The 25449-nt window shown below is 33.1% G+C and overlaps 1 protein-coding gene across 1 annotated transcript; it reads right to left on the bottom strand.

Moving 5' to 3' along the window:
* LOC130656044 (probable sphingosine-1-phosphate phosphatase) lies at positions 1-24061 on the bottom strand. The gene is made up of 13 exons (XM_057458879.1): positions 23841-24061; positions 13199-13284; positions 13031-13125; positions 12879-12954; positions 12722-12789; positions 12500-12544; positions 12172-12251; positions 11691-11840; positions 11417-11502; positions 10998-11097; positions 10860-10913; positions 10618-10787; positions 1-662 (listed from the first exon to the last, which is right to left on the bottom strand). Exons 1-13 carry the CDS (start codon positions 23974-23976, stop codon positions 483-485), a joined length of 1326 nt encoding a protein of 441 aa, XP_057314862.1. The 5' UTR covers positions 23977-24061; the 3' UTR covers positions 1-482.
* Positions 24062-25449: the final 1388 nt, after the last annotated feature.

Genomic DNA, 25449 nt, shown 5'->3' with positions numbered 1-25449 from the left:
TTAGGTTGTGTTTTTTTAATTTTGAATTATTATTTACAAATTAGATATAATTTGCATCTCATCTAATTAAAAACAGTTATTATTTTAAACGCAAGGATATTTGTTTTGAACACACTACTTCTAATAATAAATATCTTTATCACCACCACCGCATAAAACATAATTATATGTTTTGTGGCAAACAGCTAAAAAATGTACTTTTATAGCGTCACAAGAGTTAGATCCAGGAAATTAAAGGACTAGTATTATCACAATATTATACAACATTAAAATTTGTATAAAAATGCACTTTACAAAAGTAATATTAAGTATTAAGTAATATCAAAGGGAAAAAAGGAAAATGATATTAGAATTTGAGGGTCATCACTTTTAGTTTAAATTACCTTTCCTTACCAATATATAAAAATAAAAAGAAAAATAATAAAAGAAAACAAAAAATTGAAAGTAAACAAATAAAGGACACTCGACAAGTACACTCTGGGCTATAGCGTCAAGCGCAAGTGTTGACACAACGCCGAGTGAGTGTAATAAGCGTTAAACCCTACGCCTATATACGTCGCAAAACGTACGGCGTGACTTATATTCCATGGTTCTTGTTGTTGTGCAATCATACGTAGTCGCTTCTCCTTCTCCCGTTCTTCCTCTTCTTCGCTATTTTTATTCTAAACAAAATTTTTAAAGATATTTAGGATGCCGCGATTTTTAAGTCCTTGTCACAAAATAAATCGACTGTAAACAGGGTGATCATCTTGTCAATGTGTCAATGTTTTGACATTGACACATTGACAAGACAAGACAAAACAATACAAAACAAAACAAAATTCTTTGTCAACCAACATAAACACATGTCCAGGGGCGGATTTAACTATGGTGTGCTGGTGTAAATACACCTGTAAAAATTTCTCTGCAACCATGCTTTCTCTAAAGTCTGAACAAATTAGGATAACACCCGTGCGCACGCCCTCGGCGTGTAAAACTAGTTTTCGAAAGCCCCCTCTCCGCGCCAGGGTTTAATGGTCTTGGTTTTGTCCAAATTACAAATCGCTACTCTTTCGTCCTCTAAAATATTTCATTTCCCGTGTCGCCCGGCTCCACTATTTATAACAGTTCTGCTGGTGTAAGCTGATTATCTGGCTGGGCAAGAATTTCTCTGGTGTGGGCAACTTGTGTGAAATGCAAACTGTACGGCAGAACGATCCAGGACTAACATGGAGGTGAGCATCGAGTAGACTTCAATTCAAAGCAATTTCTTTTGGATTTAGTGAAGAGCATAGACTAGTTAACTAAATTTTGGGGATATCAAACTCACTCTCTCAAACGAAAGCTTAGACGCAAACAAATTTCAGAGCAAATCCCAAAAAGTCGAATGCACCTTAAAGCAAACCCCGAATTACAATCACCCAATCAGCACTTTGTCGGCGTGATCACGTCTTACCATTTTAAATAATCCAAGAATTAATTATATTTGTTAAGGTAAGTAAAGCCATTTGCGCTCAAAACAAAAGGTTTCTTGATATTGGCCACGTGACAAAGAACAATAGAATTAACCAATCAATTCTGATTAATTCGCCGTTCCCGTAATTATTAAGATTCGCAAAGCAATTATGATAGTTGTATTCATTAATATCAAAACAAACGCTAAGACGCTTTGACAGTACTGTAAAAATGGCCAAAAACAACAAGGAAAATATTTAAGCTTTAAATAAGGATGTAGATTCTGACCCTACTTTTTTTAAAGCTCTAGCAAGGGGTTCAGATCTACCTTTCGTGAGCTTTTTGGAGAAGAACTTGTTGTTGAAGAAGAAGAAACTATAAATAACAGCATTAAACTATTGGCAGAGATCTGTCTTTGCTGTCTGCTGTATCACACAAGTTTATGCAAGACTATTTAATCGATGGCACTATAGCTCTTGCTAATCGTGGTAGAGGTGCCTTGAAGCACAAAATTGTCGGATACCAGTTGTTTAAAGAAAATAATGTAAAGGCTGAAATACACTATCATTTTTCAATGATCATTTTCCAATTATCATTGAAAAATGACAGTGTATACAGAAAAAAATGTCATTTTTTACACTCTCATTTCCGATGATCCTTAAAAATTAAAAGTTGAACATGTTCAACTTTTAATTTTTCAATGACATTTTTTTTCTATTGTTTTAAATCGAAACCATTGTTTTCGCACACGTGTTTGTTGCACGCGATATAGGTTTGGGTGTAAACATAGTTGAAAACAAAGATTTAAACAAGATAATTCACCCGAGAATGAAGACGCAAGAAGCGACTGAAAATTTTATTGAGATTTGGAGAAGCCAGCCCAGCTTGTGGGATATCCCACATGATAAAAACTTCAAAGTTGCGGCTAGTTTGACTTTAACACGAATTGGGTCTCGTTAATGCGTTGTTTTTTTCTCAATGTCAACTTCTATGAGATTAAGGAGCTCATCAAAAATATTCCGCGGCTTCTTAAAAATCGCGTATACTCTTGGTATTGTAGTATTGTAGATGTCAAGTTCAGTTCGCCTATTTAACCACGGCTTCATCCATACACTTCTGTACTTTCTTTTTCTACGTTTGACTATATTTTTTGATAACATACAACAACGGCAGCTGCTATTTCTTCTTCAGAGTCCATGTTGCAAAGAAAACATGCTCAAGTTTCATGTTTTTAATGATAGTGTATTTGCGCCAAAATTTGCCATTTTTAACGTCATTGGAATGTATCATTAAAAAATGATCATTGAAAAATGATAGTGTATTTCAGCCTTAAGGGAGTTCGTGTTAAACCCAATGTGAAAGGAAATTATACACTTTTTATTGATAAGTGCTATGTAGCTGCTTCTATGAAAAGAGCCAAATACAATGTATATGTACACCTAAACCAAAGCACTGGATAGATTTTATATGCAACGTGCAATTGTAAATCTGGCGTAGGCGGCTGCTGTAAACATGTAGCTGTAACTTTATACCAGCTAGTAGACTATAAGGAACCCCACTTAAAAGAAGTTCCAGATGACAAAACTTGCACTGATGTTCTTCAAAAATGGCATGTTCCTGGAGAGGCTTCAAATAATGAAGCTATACTATTTTTGAATTAACATTTGAAAAAGCTAATTTTGAAAAAGATAGTACGAAATCAAGAAAGACGTCTATTGTTGCTGGAAAGCGTGATCACTGTTCTATACCTACATCTACCGAAGACCAAAACAGTATAAAAAATTAGGTGAACGTCTAGCCGATATAAGACAAGGTATATGCATGGAAAATTTGTTAAGGCGTATTAAATATAAGCCGTGTGATTTTTATACCACATCTCGAAAAGAAGTTGTTGATTTCGTTATCGAGGCAGCTGATAATAAACTAAATGCAGTTCATAACGATCGGTTGCAAGAAGAAGAGAAAATGTTTATCGATAATCACTTACTTATTACTGCAATAGAACATGAAACAATTGGGGAATAATCTTCTAAAAAATGGTTTTCAGAAAGAAAAGAACGCTTAACATTCTCAAATTTTGGCGCAGTAATTAATGCCAGAGTTAATTTATATCCTAAGTTTTGCAAAAGGTTTTGCCAGGAGAACATGATGGACAATTTGTTGCGGAGAGTTGTAAGTGGGGTAATCAATGAACCTATTGCACAAAACTTTATGAAAAAAGGACAAAATCCACCGTTGTGAGTTCCCCGTTCCCTCTATTCGCGAAAACCGCAATGTATCGAGGTAGTTGTATTCAAGAAATATTTCCTCGGAGCATATTATTTTCCCAAAGTTGTGTTCATTAAGCGGCGGCTAATTATTATGGCAATAAAATAATCTCCGTAAGCTATGTTCACATTTGCGCTCCATTTTTTACAGTTTCGCAATTATCTCACTAATGGCAGGCTATTATCCATATGTAAACATTGTATTTCGAGCCAATTGAGAGGGAAAAAGCGTAGAGTACGAAGCAGATATGTCTAACTTAATCGATTTAAATTCAAGTATTGATCTTTTCATAACTAGCTTTTCTCAAAGCTCTAGCGTGGGTCCAAGACCAGTTTTCAAAGAAATACAAAACTCTGGTGAAGATGAAACACTTGAACAAGATATCACAAATACTGTCAAAGACTGGAGCACTGATCTGTCACATCTTCCCCCCATATCACATGAGCGAATTAAAAGTATCTTGTGCTTGAAAAAAGTTTCGATAATAAATCCAGAGGTGCAGAGAAACATAAGATCCTGGGCTACCAGTTGTTTAAAGAGAACTACTTGAAAAAACTGAAAGTGAAAGCAAAAGTGAACGTTGAGAGACTTTGTTTTTTTGTTAAATGTTACGTCGCTGCCTCATGAAAAAAGAAAAATATACTGTGTACATACATCTATGTCAAGAAACTGGTGATGTATTTTATGGAAAATGTAGTTGCAAAGCTGGTAGCGGAGGCTGCTGTAAACACGTTGCAGCTGCATTATATCAGTTAGTTGATTATAGAACACTTGGTGTAAAAAGCGTGCCTGATGACAAAACATGCACTGACATTCTGCAAAAATGGCATGTTCCAGGTGAATCAGCAAATGTAAAACCAATAAAATTTTCAGAATTGACATTTGCCAAAGCTGACATAAACAAAGACGCCAAGAACAGTCGTAAGAGACCACTAGTCACTGGGAATAAATTTTTTTGTGCCACACCACTGTTCGCACACACGCCGAAAGAAAAAATAAAAAAATTAAGTGAAAGTTTGTTATCAACTGGAAAAGGTGTTATATTTGGAACTTTATTGAAGGGAAAAGATTACAAGCCATGTAATTTTTTTGACACAACTGTAAAGCAGTATATTGCCAACAAAGATCTTACATAGAAAGAAAATAAACGTCCAATACATGCAGTTCTTGAAAAAATTGCTGTAAATAATATGGATATCAGTAAATTAGATGATAAACAACAAAAATTTGTTACTGAGCATTTGTTAGTTGATGAGGAAAGGATAATACAAATTAAAAATGAATCATTAACCCAGGCTGCATCTAACCGTTGGTATGAGGAACGAAAAAAACGTATCACTGCATCAAATTTTGGATCTGTGATTAACCGACGACCAACCATATACCCAAAATCACTATTACAAAATTTATTGCAAAGTAAAAAATTCAAATCAACTGCTTGCGATTGGGGGAAAGAGAATGAAAAGCATGCAATCAAACGTTATGGAGACATCACATATTGCACCTGATTGCTAAATCTTCCAGCGGGAAAGCACATCTTAGTCGAACAAGAAAGAATTCCTCTTCTGAATTGAGTGTTCTGCTTCGTCCTCTTTTGTTTATTTCTTCTGATGTTTTACTTTCCATATTTGTGTTTGACCCCCAGTAAACCAGTTTACTAGCTGCTGGTTCCAAGTAGTCTAATATTATTTTGAATATATCATAGGATTCATTATGTTTGAATCTGTCAATTGTAAACTTTGTATTTTGAATATTTTTTCCTAAATTTTCAATTATTGTTTTCAACTCATTTTCCTTGCGGTCAAAGTATACCCTCAATTTTTTAGTTCTTCTGTTAACTGAGCTACTGTACTTTCAAGCTCTTCTTCCAATGACAGCTGTTTTTCTGTTTAACATGTAGCTTTATCAGGACGTATAGCAGATAAAAGAATGCGATCCCTTCCAGAACTATTCATCGTTTTTCTAGATTTCCACTCTGTAGGTTTTATAGTCTTCGGAACTATCGTTGGAACATTGTTCGTATAAGTTTTTTTACCTCCTATGAAGTGTGCTGAACAGACTCGATGTGATGTAGATGGGACAAATGAATGCAAACGGCAAACCTTCCAATGTTATACTCAAAATATAAGAAATTAATAGTTGAAAACACATAAAAGAGAAATATAAAAACTTGAATCATTTAGTATGTTGTATATCTATCGAAACATTTCAATCCAAAATATTAAAAGAACAGACCCAAACTTATAGTTAAGAAAATCACGCATAAAATCAAAGAAGATAACAATGCATCGTTTTCGAATTTAAGAATCGAATATATTTCAAACGGCAACGTAACAGATGTAAACATTGATTTAACTTTAGGTTTTAGGTTTAGGTCTTTTTTATAACGACATCAACACTAAATCAAACAGTCTGTAGTGTTAAAAACAGTAACCACGGAAAAATTACTTTTTACATGTTTATGTAAATTCTTATCTAGGATATACACGCTAAGAATAGTGGGTTTTAGTTTTAGCCTCGATGTTCTAAACTTCTTTGACAAAATGCTATCCTCATTTTTCTCAATATGTTCTTAACATGACTATGGCCTGAAAACATATAATGCCTTAATGAAAAAAAAGCATGCTATAAGTTACTAGCTAATGGCAATTCTACTACATGTAACGGCCCATTGCTTGGACAAAAAAAGTTCAGTTCGTTTGATATACAATAAAAAAAGTAAACTTCTAATAAACTTTGTGCGTCATACAAATCTTCATATTCAAAACAAACTATTAAGCTTAGACATATTTTTAGGATATTCTAAACTTCTGACCCATTTTTAGTATGTACATACAAAATACGTGCTTAAAGAAAATATTTTCCGTCTCAAGACACAACAACAAACTTAGGGGCTATTTCTTTCGCACACAAGAATCGGTTCTGGATGCTTGGATTCGGTTCTGTGTTGTTTCTTTGGTCACTGGAGCACTTGGAGCATACAGATTTGAATCTCAGGTATGAAAGAAATAGCCCCTTAATATTTAGCTCTGAAAGAAACGGCTAGAATCTCGTTATACACCCAAGTTCATTTCTCTACTAAATAATCTAAACAACGAACCTGTTTTTTCTTTTACTTCTCAGTAGTAGCTTGCTAGCGTTCTCCGAATAAAACTCCAATCAGTTTTTTACTATGAATACTAAACTTTGTTTCATCCCAAAGAGAACGAATTGAAGATGCATACAATTGCCTGAAACATTTCTAACTACAACACAACAGTTTGTTTTTTACATTTAAGATTCGAATTACATTCATATATGCAAATATTTTTATGGGGGATTTGGAGAAGGGGTTTTTGGAATCCTTAATGCTCAAGCCTCTTGTTTGGTTGAGATATATTGATGATATTTTTATGTTGTGGCAGCATGGAGAAGACAAATTGATTAAGTTCCATGAACTTTTAAATAGTTGCCATCCCACCATCAAGTTTACCCATTCATTTTCTAGAAATAGTGTTAATTTTTTAGATGTTAAAGTTATTCGCAAAGACAATCATCTTATTACCGACTTATATGTGGAATCTACTGATACTCATCAGTATCTACAGGCTTCATCTTGTCACCTTCCTCATCCTATCAGGGTATAGCATATAGTCAAGCACTTAGGCTTAATAGGACTTCCTCAGAGAGAGTTTTTCGATAAGAGGTGCAATGACCTAGAATCATGGTTGCAGGATAGAGGTCACAGTAGTAAGATGGTGAGACAGCAAGTACTTAGGGCTCGGAAATTTAGACGAGATGACTTGCTAAATACTATTAAAACTAGGAATGATGATAATAATTTCACCTTTAATATTACTTACCACCCAGCATTTATGAATATTAGGGGAGCGTTTTTTAAAATTCACTTTCTTTTGACACCAAATGAAGAACATCGCAAAGTCTTTTCTAATGTCCTATTGTGGGGTTTAAAAAAGGGAAAAAGTTTGCAAGACGTTCTTGTGCGGGCAAAGTTAGAAAGCCAACGGGTGCAGAAAATGTGGTGCTCGCTGCGATGTATGTAATTACATAAACACTACTTCTTCGTTTGGTGACAAAAACAAGTCCAATAAATTTGATATAAGAACTGTAAACCTGCGATATACAATATGTAGGTAGCGCAAGTACCACGTTTAGCTTTCGTTTTAATAATTACAAGAGTTGCTTTCGGTTTATTCTGTACCACAACAATCTTTTCATTCACATTTTGTAGACTATTTATCTGTTAGAGTACCTATGTTCCGTATATGCCTAAATTTCGTTAATTGTTTGTATTTGTGTTGTAGTGTCTCCGCTCTGAAGAAGAGGACTGTCATTACAATTACAAATTACAATTACAATTACAAATACAAATTACAATTACAAATTACAAATACAAATTACAATTACAAATTACAAATTACAAATTACAATTACAAATTACAATTACAAATTACAATTACAATTACAATTACAATTACAATTACAAATTACAATTACAATTACAATTACAAATTTGTAATGCAATTGTATTTGTAATGGTTCGGCCACTTCAATTTATTATTCATGCGTTATTTTTAAAAAACCTTTGTAAATATGCATATACTTTCATATATATAATATATACATATATAATATACATATATATATATATATATAATATACACACGGGATGAAACAAAGACAATTTTTACATTCAATACTATAGTTTCATGCTTTCGCAATCCTCAGTTGAATAAATTGACATTTAAACCGTAAAAGCAATATAAAGTTATCAAAGGACATCTATAATCTATAAAAAAGTGACGTTGTTCCTTCTAGTCTTTAGTATCATTTTGGAAGAGTTTGTACTTATTGATGTGCCTGCATTTGGATATTAATTCTGATCGCGTGTTTAATAAGTTGTTATCATCGTACATTGCGATTTCTAGTTTCTCGGCTAAACACAAATTGCATTTAATAGCTTTGGAGTTCGGGACAAGTTCATTACATTGTTGATTATTTTCCATGTGATTAATGGTATGTAATTAATCTTTTATACGCCATACTTCTTTTGAAAGTTCCGTGTCTTTTTTGTACTTAGCTGTGTTAAAGGATTTTTTGTGGTTGGCGTATCTTTGTTTAAACGTTGTTGCTGATAGACAAATGTAAACCTTGCGCTCATAGTTAAGGATGTTTAAATTTATGGTTGCTTTATAAATGTTTTTTGTTAAACATTTATTTTCAACTGATATTTAAAGCACGTAATTTTATACGCAAAAAAACATACCAAGTAAAAGAATTCGACTATTACTTGTTGACATGTTAAAACCGCACGCCAAGATCTTCAATAGGAAAACCACATCTCCATCTTGTTAGAACTAGAAAAAATTCTTCACAGAGTTCTAGGCTTCTAGTCCTTGCCCTTTTTTTGGCCATTGGATGGTTCCTTGGAATCCGATTCCCAATAAAATAGTAATGAAGCATCAGGCATAAGGTATTCTTGAAATAACGCCTCAAAAAGTTCATAGCTTTCGTGTCATATTTTTTAACTGTATATTTTTTCAACTAATATATTTTCATTATCATATTTCTGTTTTGTTATTTCCTCCAGTTGTGTTTTTAAAAGTTCTATTTCCATGGCATGTTGCTGTTCTAATGTCGGTTCAACTTCGTGTGAACTTTCTTGTTCCCTTGTGGGTCGAATAGGTAAAATAACTCTGGTAAAAGTATAAGACTAGTAGGAGTTTTCTTTGTTTTTTAGGGACTAGCACTGCGACCTTTGGAACAATACTTGGCACTTTATTCATGTATGTCTTTTACCCCCTTCAAAGTGGGGTGCGCAAACCCTATGTGAGCTTGTTGGCTTGAAGTTTTTCCTGCTAATTTTAGCTAGCCACTGCTTTCTCAAGGCCTTGTCTTTAGGACTGATGTTAAAACTAAGGTCTTTGTTTCGTTTGGAATTGTTTAAGCAGTGAGGAACACAGCATGTTATCCCCCCAATCTTGTTCGAGCCAATGTTGGTTGATTAGCTGCTAGTACATCTGATAAGGTAGAACAAACAGAACTAGAAGTTCCAGTGATTCTGTCAGTTGTAGAGCATTCAAAAATACTGTTTTTATTATATATAGTTGTAGAATTCAGTGGATTTTCTGTATTTTTGTTACTTTCTGTATTTTAATTACTGCAGCCATGATTGTTTACATCTAATTTTCGACCATACTGCATACCATAATGCATTGCGAATCTTCAGAATTACGGGAACGGTGAATTCTGGTTAGTTGGTTAATTTTGATTCTTTTTTTTAATAAAATTGATTTTAAATATCCTGATTGGTTTAAATCCTCACATAATCAAGCTGATTGGTTAAAAAACAATGCAGTAGGGGAATTAACTGTGACTATTTTGATAAACAATGCCCCTTGTTTTTTTCGATCTTCGACTTCGCATTTTTGTACAGGAAATGTCGCAAACGCTTGCAAGAAACATTCAGAAGACTTAAGTAACCACAGTGGTATCACATATGCATCTACCATACGCGATCCTGAAGAAACCCAATTCCGTTCAATATTTTATGTATATTTAAAACGTAAATGTAACCACCAGTTGTATTTGAGCGCTTTTACAAGCAATTAAACCTCTTAGACGCTACCAGTCAAAAAAATTCCTAAATCCACCCCTAATGTCGACATGTACATGTTTGAGGGTTCGAATCAAATATTTCTAATGTAAATAATTACAACGTTGAAACACTTCATGCAATCCATCTGAAAAAATATGATTTGAACCCATTTCAAGTTTTAGGTCTAAATAAAGGTTTTTGCTGAAATACTGTCCATAATATATACAAGTCACTAATTATTCAAATTTCGCCAAGGAAAAATATTTTTTATTGCACAAATCTGTGCAACAAAGTGTAGCACAAATCATCCGCCCTACCTTATTTGCAAATATTGGAGGTAATCTGTAGTTTTTGTTGTAACCCGTGTAAAATACACTGGTTTTGGACTTTGTGTAATATTTTATATCCAACAATTTCATAACAAGTTCAATCATCATTTGGGCAACCTTTTTGAAGACAACTTTTGTAAGTCCAACTAAAACCACTCCTAAAACAAAAATAAATGTGGTGGTAGCAACTTAAGACAAAAAACTATAAGAAAAAAAAGAAACCATCATACCTAAAAAAACTCTTGCAAAACCAATGGTTATTGTGTGTATTAAAGGCGTTTCTCCTAAAACATAAAAAAGTAAAAAGAAATTCCATGCGCATACTACATGACGGTGGGCAAACCAAAATACATGGCTGCTTTACCTACCGTACTTATACATCTCCATCACATTTTTCAGTGGTGGTGATCGTCCATGGGAGTATGCTTTACCAAGGATAATACCAGTTGCTGCTGATACCATTGAAGTCTTTGATAAAAAAGCGAAAAAGTTAAAATGTGTTAAAATGTGAAATGCACATCTACATACATATACATACATATACATACATATACATACATGTATACATACATATACATACATGTACATACATATACATACATGTACATACATGTACATACATGTACATACATATACATACATGTACATACATATACATACATGTACATACATATAATGTACATAAATACATACATACATGTACATACATACATACATGTACATACATACATACATACATGTACATACATACATACATACATACATACATCAAATAAGACAGACTTACTGTTTCGACAAATGCAGCAAGACCGACCTCATCATAGGGATGCAGTATCAATAAAATACAAGATATAACTGGTAGCAGTAATGCACCTGTATTAAAAATATCAGTAAGTGCTGTATGGTGAAAAAAATGGGTCTATATATACACTATGAAATTCATTAAAATGATAAATGCACAGGCATCAACGTAAAACAAAATCACAGAACCTTTCAACTCGAATGTGCAGTAAAGATACAAACACACAACTAGCATAGATTATGCATAACAAAAAACTTACTTTGACTATTGAATATGCTCGACAAATCCATGATGTTATCATAACGGTGCATAAATGCCACGATAATACAGCCTATTAAACTTCCAGTCACAACATCAGCAGGGCTATGTATACCATTATATATTCGACATATTAATACACTGCACGACCCTAGAACCAATTTATAATTCTTTTTACTATCCATACTGTCACAGAATTTAAGTAAACTTGTCAGCAATCCTTCAAAAATTATTAAATTATCCACACAATAAATGCTACGATAATTCAGCCTATTAAACTTCCAGCCACAACACAGCACGGCTATGTATACCATTATATATTCGACATATTAATACACTGCACGACCCTAGAACCAATTAATAATTCTTTTTACTATCCATACAGTCAAAGAATTCAAGTGAACTTGTCAGCAATCCCTCAAAAATTATTAAATTATCCACACAATGAAGTCAACAACAAATTGCTGAGAGGCATTACATACATGTTGCAATAAGTGTGAACAATACTATGAATGTTGTCAACTCCAAATGATAATGTAGGAGACAATAAAACCAAATGTACCTAAGCATAAATATAAAAAAAGTTAGTTATTTAAAGTTTACAATAATATTTTATGTTATTGTAAACTGTAATTAATTTAGTTCTAGAGCAAATTTTTACATTTTGTTTGAAGTTTCTGATAGCTAAATAAAAGATATTTATTTTGTTTTCTGGTGTTTACATAGTTCGCATGAAAACATGCAAAAAATCCGATTTCCCCCAGGACCTAGTAGAGTTAAAAGATACTAAAAATAGGTTGAAAAACGTACCATGGACAAACAACTGCCAGAACAGAATGATGACTAGGAAGACCCCTAAAAAGCAAAAGTTCTGCTTCAAAATATCAAAAAATAATGACAAAATGAATACGCAGTCTGGCTACAAAAATGAATTTTTCATGACTGCATGACTTCTATGACTACAAAACACATAACAACGCAACGACACTACAATTAACCAGTTGTCAAAACGAAACTTTAGAAAAAACATACCAAGTATAATAGGCATTTTCTAATGGTCGTACAGGTGGACTTGGTGGTCTTGGCAAGCAGAAGACATTCTAAAAAAGATAACAGATACAACAGAAATGTGCACAGACTCATTTATTTGTTATCATTTCAATAAAAAGGATAATGAAGTATATAATACTTTTACTCCATTTGCACAGTAAAAACCAACAGCCATGCCCACAGAGATCAATCTTGCAAGACGCATATCGACAATCCTAATAACATGATATAATTTCACAACCTTAGTAATACTGAATACTATCAAGTAAAACAAATCAAACAAAACATTACCATGCCAAGAAACAGAACAATACGACATACGCTTCTTCTGTACCCAAAATACTTGCAATATGCATATATTGTGTAACATACTTGCACCTCAGTCGCTAAAACAAATATTTCTCTTAACAATCCTTAAAATACCTCAGTTTTGTATATACCATAAGAGACTATGTGTACCTGAATCGCTAACAGAACTGGTGTACCATATAAAATACTTTCTAACAATTTATGACGGATCCATCGGCCAGGTGGTCCCAGATGATCTAGAAAAGGCATTAAAAGAACCAGTTAACAGCCAATTTTCTGTTAAAAGTAATAAACTCTACTTGCCAATGATCCCTATTAAATACATAGTTTTATTTCCATATCGGGACAAAGTTAACTCCTTTCTTTCACATGATTAAGAAAAAACCTTGGTAATTGAGGCTTATTTCCTGCAAAAAACTTTAAAAAGAATATTTAGCACAACTTAATTAATGGTTAGCAGACCCGTATGATCCTAGGTTAAGTTATGACTCCCCAAACAAGGTATGTCAGCTCTCAAATGACGGATTCTGACATTTTCTTTGGTAGCAAAAAGACCACAACAAGTTTGGCATGCAGAACGAGGTAATTTGTCTTGTTCCTCAATAGACCTATTTTGTAATAGCGTATTTTGTAGAACTAAAACAGATATGGATCTGTTTTAGTTTTACAAAATACGCATGCAAAAATGCAGAATAACATAAAAACGAGATTAGATATGAGCCAATTTCGGGATGTTGCTTGTTTACATGCACATTTGAAGAATGTATCAACAATATGTTGCCTTTTACAGCTTTTAACGGGCAGTTCACAAAATCGTAGTTAACACAGTAATAAAGAGGGTATTGGTGGCGAGGGCATGACAAAAAAACTTAAAATATCATAGATTTTTAGTGCGTATCTTTTGGTATATGTTAGCTAGTTTAATCTTACCTAGCAACATTTTTAGAATGTGAATACATGTTTATTTTACTGTTTTCGTTAGTAAATTTATAACAGTTTACTAACGCCAAGTGACACTTTATATTACTCTGATCAGTTCAAAAAATGAGACTAGCTGGGAACTTCAAGTATAATCTTAACAAAACGTAATATAGTACCACGGCTACTAGACCCAGACAGCATAAAAATATATTAGGAATTTAATTTTGAGCTCTTTCTACCCCCAAAACCAAAGTTGAATTATGTATTTTATTTCTTTCTTTACTTATCCAATATGTTCAGGAGATGTAAAGAGAATGAAAATATTTAGTGCCGTTTATTCTAACTTTAACAGCTTTATTCCGTTAAATACAAACGTGGCCTTATAAACATCATATATTTTGTATTTGTTCAAATTTTGAGATATTTTACATTGAGGTTAAAAAACTTAAGGATGTTTTACGTAGCATCCAATATCCTGATAGTTTTATTGACAAGTGTATTAAAACATTTTGAGATAAAATCTTTCTTCCTAAACGGTAGAAAAACAACATTTTTATTTTTACCATATTTAGGTACATTATCTCTACATTTTTGAACTAGACTGGTTAACTCTTTTAACAAGTCTCTTCGAGCCTGCAGTCTTAAAAAGATTTTTACATCACCAGTTCGTTTGTGATCGTTCCTTAAATTCAAAGATTGTGTTTCTAAAGCTCTTCTATCGAATGTCATATATCAATTTAAGTGTAGTATTTGTAATACTACATATCTTTGCAAAACTAACCAACATTTGAAAGTGAGAGCCTCTGAACATGTGGGAGTGTCACTGGTTATGGGTAAGCGTGTTAATAGCACCCAGTCTACCGCTGTTAAAGATCATCTATTCTCTTGTGGTATGGCATCTTTAAACGACTTCAGTGTCATAACATCGACACAAAACAATTTTCTTTTGGAAATTAAGGAGAGTCCCATGATCTATAGAGATAAACCAGCTCTCAATAGGAATGTATCATCACTTAATCACTTATCTACAGCATTTGTGCGTATGCTGAAGTGTGATAATACTTGTCCATATTAGGAAATTATTTTACATTAAATTTTCTATAAATTACGTATTATATATTAACAACTTTGTATTATGCCTGAAGATGGCCAAAGTTACGACCAAAAGCTTTTACTAAATATATTGGAATTGTAAACTCGCTTATCTTTTTTATATGTCTATTTGTTGCACGAGTCATATTTTTCATCGAATGTACAATTCTGTTATCAATATGGGTCCTGCAAAAAATAAAATTGTCAAAAATTAAAAATTGATGTTTGAGAAGAAAAAAGACTTTAAAACCACAACAGAAGAAGATTAAAAGGGGAAAAAACATGACTGAAGGTAGGGTAGAAACTACCACCACAGAGATATGAGGTAAAAAGTGTCTAAACTGATATGACACAGACGCACAAAGAGTAAATATCAGAACAAAATATAAGAAGATAAGATGAAACTGAAAGCTAAACTTTGTTGTAAGTAATATTGACTTTTTTGGGTGGAGACAGTAATAAGAGATTTTAACGACCATTAAGAAGAATAAAAAAGTGCAGATTTTCTAATCACATTTTCCAAAATATTTTTTTAAGGCTGTAGGTATAGCTTAATTACAGCCCTCTGAATCATTCAGTTTTTGCCGTTGTGGTCGACCTCCACAACGGAAAAATTTTGCTGTAGTGGTTTATAGACTACACAAAAATAAAAGTACTCTTTTCAACTTACTAATCTTGCTAGCTACTTCTTTATTTCATCAAACAAGTCTTTGTTAGATCATACCACGCATCAGTCTTTTTCAGAAATATTTGAATCAAGTAGATTCAAATATTTCTGATAAGTAGACAAATCAAGGATGTTGCGCATGCGATGTTGCACATTTATTTTGTGGTAGAAAAGTGGGGGAAGTTTTAAATCGTGAAACCAAAACACGATGATCGAGCGTATAGCGACTCTCTCAATCTTAACTTCCTTTTCTACATGTCCGAAATAGTATGCATGACTATACTGTCATTTCCATAATAAAGAAAAAAATTTACCACACGTGGGTTTCGTTTTTAAAATTGTTTGAATAACACTTGTAGCATAGAGAAAAAAATCCATTAAATTCAGACCTGCTATGGTTTCCAATTGTTTTGTCAAATGAAAAAATTATTTACAATTAAATCCATGATAAAATGTCTGTTTTGCAGATGTGTTAAGAAGGGAAGACCAATACCATGAGGTATTCAAGATAGCAAAGCAAATGAAGCAGGTGAGAAGTGTATACGTAATGATGAAGGTGTTTTGGCTAGCACAGAGGAGGAGAAAAGGGTAGCTTGGAAGAATTATTATCAGAGGTTGCTTAACACTGAGTTTGATTGGGATGAGGATAATTTGCCCGATGATGATGTTGTAGAAGGACCAGCTATGCAGATCAAGACAGAATGGGTAGTGGAGGCTATTAGAAAATTGAAGATTGTCAAGGCTGCAGGAGTATCAGGTATTGGTGCGAGATGGTAAAAGCATCTGGATACATTGGAGTTAAGCTTATTACAAGTCTTACTAATCAGATTATAAAGGATGGTGCTATTCCGTGAATTCCGTGAATTGTTTTAAGGGCAAGGGTGATGCAGAAAGTGATTGATAAGTTACTTAGAGAAAGAATTGATATAGATAAGATGCAATTTGGTTTTGTTCCAGGGCGTGGCACTACAGATGCAATATTTTTACTCAGACAGCTTCAGGAAAAGTATTTAGGAAAGAGAAAGAATCTCTATTTTGCCTTTGTAGATTTAGAGAAAGCTTTTGATAGAGTGCCACGTAAAGTTATTTGGAAGGCTATGAGAAAATTAGGTGTGGATGAGTGGCTAGTTACGATGGTACAGTGTATGTACAGCAATGCTAGAAGTCGTGTGAGGATTAACGATTCACTTAGTGATGAATTCAGTGTAAATGTTGGTGTACATCAGGGTTCTGTACTTAGTCCTTTGTTGTTTGTTCTAGTCTTAGAAGCGTTGTCGATGGAGTTCAGAACAGGTTGTCCATGGGAGTTATTGTACCACAGAAAACAATAGGTGCAACAAAATTTGAACATAAAGTAGATTTATCTGCAAATAAATCCTCTGAAGAATATGTAATAGTTCTTCTAGACAAATGAGCAGACAAATTTTTAATTCTTGAAGAAGCATTATATCCAAGATTTTGTGTGGGCAAAGGGTTTTTTTAGGGACGGTTTACCATCCACAAAATGTCCGGAACAAACTCTGTTATGAGCATTGGGAGACCAGAGTTTACCCTTAATATCCAGACGATTAATAATTCTAACCAATTTATCAGGGCGAACAGGATCTTTCTTTGCAATGGGAAATGGGTATAATTTATAAATGGAGGATCACAAGTTGTACAAAACTTGTAATCCTCCGTATTTAGTTAGTTTTACTCATAACATAACACTTTTTAAGTAATAAAGTAGATAAACTAGTCCTCTTGTTTTGCAATTTCTAGTTAATCACTTACATTAGGCTCTACAACCTTCTATACTCCTGCATGAGTCGTTTTTATTATTTACGCTTTCTAGTTAATTTTTTAACATTTTGTAGGTCCACATCAACTTTTAGCTGCCTTTGTATTTTAACCTGCTGTAACCTCACAAGGAGTTCTTCTGCGCGTATTAGAGCAATCGTATGCCTGACAACTTGGCATTTTATGTCCAAAATTGAATTATTTTTAGGTCTGAAAGACAGATAATTTTTTTTATAAAACAATCAAACAAGTAGCATAGGACAGATATTTATTCTTTCTTAATTTGTTTGTATAACATTATTTCTGCATTTCAGACATCCTTCCAGCGTGCTGCACTCTTTTAATATAAACATTTGACTTTGTGTTTTCTGCGCTTCAGCCGCTCTCGCACTTGTAACATTATCACTGAATGGCTTTGTAACCTCGTATCTCCCTCAAAAATTCATAAAATTGTATAATTTTTTGGGAACATTTTTATTTTTATGGTATGAATGAAATTATAACAAAAATTCAGAAGTCAATTTTGACCTCAATTCCCCTATGAAAACAAAAATTAAAAAGTGATCTCCATTAGAATTTGCCAAATACATTGGAGATGAAGTCTTAAACGAAAGACTTCCATTACAGGTCACCTGGAAGATTATTCCACACTTTAGCAGCTCTAAACAGAAAGGCTTTTTTGCCAAATTCCGTGTTGACCAAGGAAAGTGTTAACCTGTTTTTTGAAGCTACTCTTGTTTGGTGATTGTGGCAGTTTTTTGCCAAAAGGAATTTTGAGCGCATATAATCAGAAGCAATGTAATTCATGCCTTGAAAACTAATATGGCATCGTTTTTGATGAGTAAATTATTCAGTAAATATTCCCTATATTTCCCCAGAAAGGTACAGACACATTTTAAAATGTACCTCCATGATTGAAGATGAAAGAGAAATAAAACATCCTTCATGCATAAGAATAAATTATTAAATAAGTAAGCACAAGTTAATAAATAATAATTAGTGATACAGTACAGTCTGAATGTAATATGCCGCGAAACTCGCATGAATAGTTACATAGAACAATAACATTGCGATAACTTTTGTTTTTTTAAGAAAATAATTGCCTCGCTGATAAACAATGACCCCACGCGATCGATTGTTTAATCACAATAGGTTGCAAGATCAATTTTAGCAATCTATTTTGCGCGAACTCTTTTGAAAATTTTAATTGCAGTATTTAAATATTAAAGTTTAGATTACATTTAAAAGTTTAAAAACAAAAAGCGGCGATAGAAATTTTTTTTAAGATCACATTTTAAAAGTTTAAAAACGAAAAGCGGCAATAGGGATGTTTTTAATATCACATTTTAAAAGTTTATAAATGAAAAGCGGCAATAGAAATGTTTTTTAAGATCCCATTTTAAAAGTTCAAAAAAGCGGCGATAGAAATGTTTTTTAAGATCCCATTTTAAAAGTTTAAGAATGAAAAACGGCAGAAGATATGTTTTTTAAGATCGCATTTTAAAAGTTTATAAACAAAAAACGGTGATAGAAATGTTTTTTAAGATCCCATTTAAAAGTTTATGAACGAAAAGCGGCGATAGAAAAGTTTTTAGATCGCATTTTAAAAGTTTAAAAACGAAAAGTGACGATAGAAATGTTTTTTTAAATCGCATTTTAAAAGTTTATAAACAAAAAGAGGCGATAGAAAAGATTATTTAGATCGCATTTTAAAAACGAAAAGTGGCGATAGAAATATTTTTTAAATCGCATTTTAAAAGTTTATAAACGAAAAGCAGCGATAGAAAGGATTTTTAGATCTCATTTTGAGAGTTTAAAAAAGAAGAACGGTGATAGAAATGTTTTTTTAGATTGCATTTTAAAACTTTAAAAACGAAAAGTGGCGATAGAAATGTTTTATTTGTTTCAATAAAAAAGTATGCGGAAGGATTATTTTACGTTGTTTGTTAAGAAGGAAATGTTTTCATCGAGAAAAGTAGATATTGTATTTATTTCAGAATATACACCATTTTACAAAAATAAACCGTAGTTGTATTCTTTTAATAAAAAAATGCACGAGTCATTTAATAGTTGTGAACAATGCTTCTCATATTTATTTTAAATTAAACGCGCTGGAATATTTTTAAGTAATTAAATCAACAATACATTCTAGCTCAATGTATTATAAAACTTCGAAAAAGATTTTTATTATTTAATTACTTCATGCTAATACTTAAGGGAATAGCTTATATTAACATTTACACAATGCATCTCGCTATTACAAGAAATATAATTGCTCTGATATTTCCAGTGAGCACATTGTTTTTAACACGCAGATATAAACTCGCAAAACCCTTAAGGGATTTAATTATAACAAAAGACAAACGACTGCCGTCCTGCAAGCAAAGGTGTGATATTAGCATGTACGTGGTAGATTACATTCATACTGTACTGTAGATAAATAAATTGGTAGTAAAATGCATCGCATGAATAGAGGAAACAAGAATGTAATTTATGCATGAACAGGCCATTTTGTAAGATTTTAGGTAGGAGTGCAATGAATCGTATGCCTCAATAATTCTGCGTGTGAGGTGCGTGTGTGGTCTTAAAAACTAAATTCTCAAGAAGCAAAAGTAAGAACAAAATTCCTTTAACGTGGGGAACATGCGAAAAATAAGTTCCAACAAAGTTTACAGCTAGGAATTTAAACAAATGGTACAAAAAATTGTAAGTAAACTCATTAATTAAACTTTGTACGTACTTGTGGGACGAACAATGTAAATTATATTACGGAAAGTTGAAGCGTGGCTAATAACGATATTTAACAATTCAATGCTTAGGATCAAACATGTTATTCCTTACTAAAATAACATTCCGTTACCATCAAAGATCTTTTTTTTATTTTTTACTTATTTTGTTTTAGTGATTTTTGAACTTTATTTCTCTGAAAGACAATGATAAATATATAAAGCTCGAATTATAAAATCACAAAAACACTACTATAAATATTTGCCGTATTCCTTCAATTTAATCTAACCGTATTCCTTTAATTTTATCTAAATAAAGTTATTTAAAAGAACTCAATACTTCTGACCTTAGTTCACTTAGGTGCTGTATTATTTTCTCTCAATAACGATTTCCTCACTTCCTTACAACACGATTCTGGAGATTAATTTTTCTTTTGTGTCGAATGTTATTCTAATCAATTTATATCTTTGCAATCACATTAAGCATATTGAAATGATTTGCTTCTGGGAATAGAGCAGATGGCAGGTACGTTTTTAAGGTGTTATTGACATGTATTTCACATTGATAAATGCTGTTAAATAACAGTAAAAAATGTTACAATTTATAGTTTTCTTTTTTTTTATATTGGCTACTTTTAAACAACAGGTGGCCACAAAAAGTGTGAAAAAAGATTAAAAAATATTAATAAAGTCGTTGGCCCGTGGGTAAGTCCAATGGTTTGCCTACCCTTTATATACCACATTTCGTGTGTCCCGCTACTTGAGGTACTATTTTGCACAGGGACAGACAGAATACGGCTATTATTATAGAGATAAGACACACAAAACTTTGTCCTCCCCATTACTCCCACTTATTTTATTATGCACACTATGATTGGTAAGATGAAAATGGATAATAAAATTATAAAAATCTGTAGTATCTAGCTAGCTATAATTAATTGGTTGACATTTAATAACAGACTTCTCTGACTGAAATTTTCTAAACGACAAGGAGAGGATGGAAAAAAATCATTAGGCATCTGAAATTTGTGTTAGTTAATCTAGCCAGTTAGCTATTATGTTAGAGATCATCTCCAAGACCGTTTTAAAAAGGATCGTTTTATTTTTTAATTAACATGACTTGCCATATGAATTCGAAATGATTTTAAAATGACATTTTTGAAATTGTTTTAATCACATGAAAATCGTTTCATTACCTATAAAACTAAATTTGTTTCAAAAAGGTTTTGTTCTGTATGATCGTTTCAAACAGCATAATTTGTTTCAGCATTTGATATCGTTTTGAAATCGTTTCATGGTGTTGAGGAATAATAAGAAAAAAATAATAATCTATCAAGTAATCAAATGGATATTTACACAGTAAAAAGCACATGCTAATGAAAAAAAAATATATTTCACAGCAACTGCGTTCGAAACCTTTTCACTGTCATTAAATAGCGGTTGCAGTTGCTCTCCTTTTATAACAAAATAGGGCTATTTTTTATGTTCTCTCATCATTTTAGAATGTGTTATCCCTTGGTGATTTAATAAGGGCGAGTGAAGGTTACCATAGCCCCAGGTTAACCCGAGGGAAGATGGGCACAATGTGTGCGCCGTTGGATTCTACAGGGAGCTGTCTGGTAGACCTTGGACCATAATTGGGTCTGCTTAGCTCAAAATGAGCATTAAATACTGTAGGACTCCTCATCTAAGCCATGGCCCCTCCTGGAAATAATAAACAGAGTATATCCCTCAATATTTGTGAGGTTAGCCATGGAAAATATGCACATCTATCTGTCTATGGCGATATTTTTAAGCTTTGTAGGGTCATTTTCTTGTCCTTATAGAACGAATTATGGCAATATTTAAGCTTCGTAGAGACGATTTCTTGTCATTTTGTAACGAATTACGGCGATATTTAAGCTTTATTAAGACATTTTCTCTTCATTTTAGAACAAAATGTTGCGATGTTTAACTTTGAAAAAAACACATTCTTTTTAATTTAGAAAAAAATACTGCGACATCAATTTTCGTGGCCAAATGTTTGTTTGCCAAATTATAGAAAAGCAATATCTATGCCTGGAAGGATCGTGTTCTTATCATTTTTAAAACAAAATACACCAATTTTTACAAAAAAATTATTTACGTGTACCAAGTTTAATTGGATTTAATTGGTTTACTGTAACATCATTTTAAAATTCATTTTAATGATACATCATTAACACCTGTACATCGTATCAGAATGATATTCTGACAATCGTATCAAATTGTTTCAGAATTTTTTCTGAATCGTTTCCAAATCGTTTCATTTTTCTTGGTCTGTTATAAAATCGCTTCATGAAAAAAATATGAAACATTTAATTCGTTTCAGAATAGGATTATGAAATTTTCATACGATGAAAATCATTTTAATTTGTATCAAAAATAAAACGATCTTGGAAACGATCCCTTAGCTGTACTAAAAATCTTTTTTTTAATAATGACTTACAGTCAAGGAGAACTGTTAAGTAGGATAGTTAGCTGATACAGAATAATTATTAGGTACATACAGTATAATTAGTCACTCATGCGGTACACAGCTAATTAAGCGATAACAGCCAGTATATTTGTTATGATTATGCTGAGGCCATGCAGCGTTAGCAAAGTCGGTATAACAATTAATCTTTTTGGCACAGTCATTTCTTTTTATTGCTTTTTTTTATTGAAGCAGAACATGTTACAGCACTAGATAGCTATGCAAACGTCAATAAAAAAAAGTGTGACAAATTTTGGTTTGATTTCATTTCAAGAACAATGGGCATGCATGCACTTTTGTGTAGGTATAAAAGCAGGACTCTCACAAGATAAAATGGCTATTAACGAAGATTAAAGATTTTTTGAGTAGCCTAAGATAAGAGGGTGCCGATAAGCAGAAAACATCCACATATATAAGGCCGACTTTTCGAATTAAATTTAACGGCCTGCACTATTGCGAACTCGTCCGATGCACTCCTGGAATGTAATACCTTGTAACATACCATGCGGACGACAGTTGGAAAAAGGTGCTTGAAGAGAAAGGAGTTAATAAAGTTTATAAGTTGTTTATTAAGTAAATCTTATCAAAAACCATCAACAACAGTTATTTTAAGAACTTCGCTACCACATTACATAAGTTTATTTTAATTTTTATAGTTTTTCGAATCATTTGTGGTGAATCTTTGAGTGTTTTTGTTCGGGTCTATGCAGGTTTTTTCAACGCAGAACTCTCCTGAAAACACCCGCACTTTTTACAGCGTATGCAGCTTATTGGCACCCTCATCCTAAGGTCCAAGAGGTACTGGGATTTTCTTCTAATTTTTCTTGAAAATGATTCCCTTATTTTAAGGGATTATTTCTTTTTTTGGGATGGATTTCTTTGATTCTTGTGTGGTCTGTTGTTTATATTTTCTACCTAGCCACAAAATTCTTGCGCATGAACAAAGGACTGCAAACTTTTTAACTTTTGTACACATTGGCAAGTCATCTATAATTACCCTTATAAGCGGGTAATCATACTGTACGTTCCGTATAATCCGTATAATCCTGGTATGGGATAACTATTCCGTACAGGCTAATTAACAGTTCCTCCCTGACTGGCTTAGCTAGCTACCTATTGGTGCAGGTATGAAACCAAATTCTTCATCACTTTCACTTAACTTGCTTTCGTTATCGTTCATAATTTGTTGAAAATACTCTAATTCTTCGCTTTCGTCCGCAGTGGTATCATCAATGTTATCATTCTCCATTTTACCTGCTTTGACTTGACCTGACCAATCCTTCCATCTATATGCTTCCTACAGAAAGCAAAAATGGAATGTCGAAAATTGTAGCGCATTCAAAATAATTTTTTAAGACAGTGTGACCCTGGAACTATAGTGGGTTTGTTCTGCCCGGATTGCGAAAACGGTCTGTTTATAAACAGGACGGCCGGATTATGTACGCATGGCCCGATTATGTTTTTTTGCCCTGGTTATATCGTGGTGATCGAGTTATGAACGCTAATATAAATGGCTGTGATTGGCATTTTCTTCGAATCTTTGTGAATGAAACATTCTTTACAAGATAGAACACCCTTGAAAACTAGGCATGGCGAAAGAAAAATAGTCCATCATAGACTGGGAAGCTTTCAAACACAAAAGGAACCAGGTAATAGGTCTCAAAAATCGACTCAAAAACGACGTTTTGCAGGAATTTCAAAAAAGTCAGGCAATACTACCTCGATAAAACGAGTAGTCCAAAACGATGGTACAGAAACTTCTCACCCAAAAGAAATTTCCGACACATTCAATTCATTTTTTGTCAGTGTTGGTGCCAAACTAGCCTCTAAATTTTCTTCTGACACTACTAATGTTAATCCACCTGTCAGCGGACACGATTTTCGGTGGGCTCGTATTGAGACCAAAAATGTCGAAAAATAATAAAGCTACAGGCTTGGACGGAATTGGTTCACGACTGCTAAAAGCAGGTTCGTCAGTTTTAAGTATTTATTTATCAAGTCTTTTCAACAAATCTTTATTTACTGGTTATGTACCTAGCTAAATGTTGGAAGACTAAAAGGGCCTCGCCTATTTTTAAAAGTGGCAATAAAACAGATCCTACTAATTATCGGCCTATCTCCATTTTGCCAATTCCTATTAAAATTTTTGAAAAGTTAGTGCATGATCAAATGTCTCATTTTATTTCTGAGCACAACTTCCTGAATGACGGACAGTCCAGATTTCGAAAACTCTTTTCCACAGAAACTGCGGTAGTCGATGACTCTGATTTTATTCTTACTGAGCTTGACCAACATAACTGTGTTTGTGCTGTGCTCATTGACCTTAAAAAAGCTTTTGACACTGTTGATAATAAAAAATTTTGTTATAAAAACTATGGTGTTTTGGCATCAGAGATCCTGCCTTTGACTGGTTTGTGTCCTACTTAACGGGCCGAATGTAGCTGACTCTTGTAAACGACACAGGATCAGATCTGCTTCATGAAGACGCTGTTGGGGTGCCGCAGAGATCTGTGTTGGGGCCACTGCCCTTTCTTTTGTATATTGATGACTTAAAATCTGTCATCAATTCAAACTACCACCATCCATATGCAGATGATACAATAATTATTTCGTCTCATAATAACTTGGATACCCTTGTCTCCCAGTTCGAGTTAGAACTTTCGCAAATCGACCTCTGGCTGAATAATAACAAAATGACTATTAATACGCACAAAACTGAAAC

This window comes from Hydractinia symbiolongicarpus, chromosome 8 (genome assembly GCF_029227915.1).
Source record: "Hydractinia symbiolongicarpus strain clone_291-10 chromosome 8, HSymV2.1, whole genome shotgun sequence".
NCBI classification, from domain to species: Eukaryota; Metazoa; Cnidaria; class Hydrozoa; order Anthoathecata; family Hydractiniidae; genus Hydractinia; species Hydractinia symbiolongicarpus.
This window is presented reverse-complemented; position numbering and strand designations above follow the sequence as displayed.

Coding starts and splice junctions, on each gene's coding strand:
- LOC130656044 (XM_057458879.1), bottom strand. CDS start 23,976: ATGGAGAATGATAACATTGATGATACCACTGCGGACGAAAGCGAAGAA. Junction 13,285..23,840: donor TTTCATACCTGCACCAATAG/GTAGCTAGCTAA, acceptor TGCCTTTTCTAG/ATCATCTGGGACCACCTGGC. Junction 10,788..10,859: donor TTTTGCAAGAGTTTTTTTAG/GTATGATGGTTT, acceptor TTTTTGTTTTAG/GAGTGGTTTTAGTTGGACTT.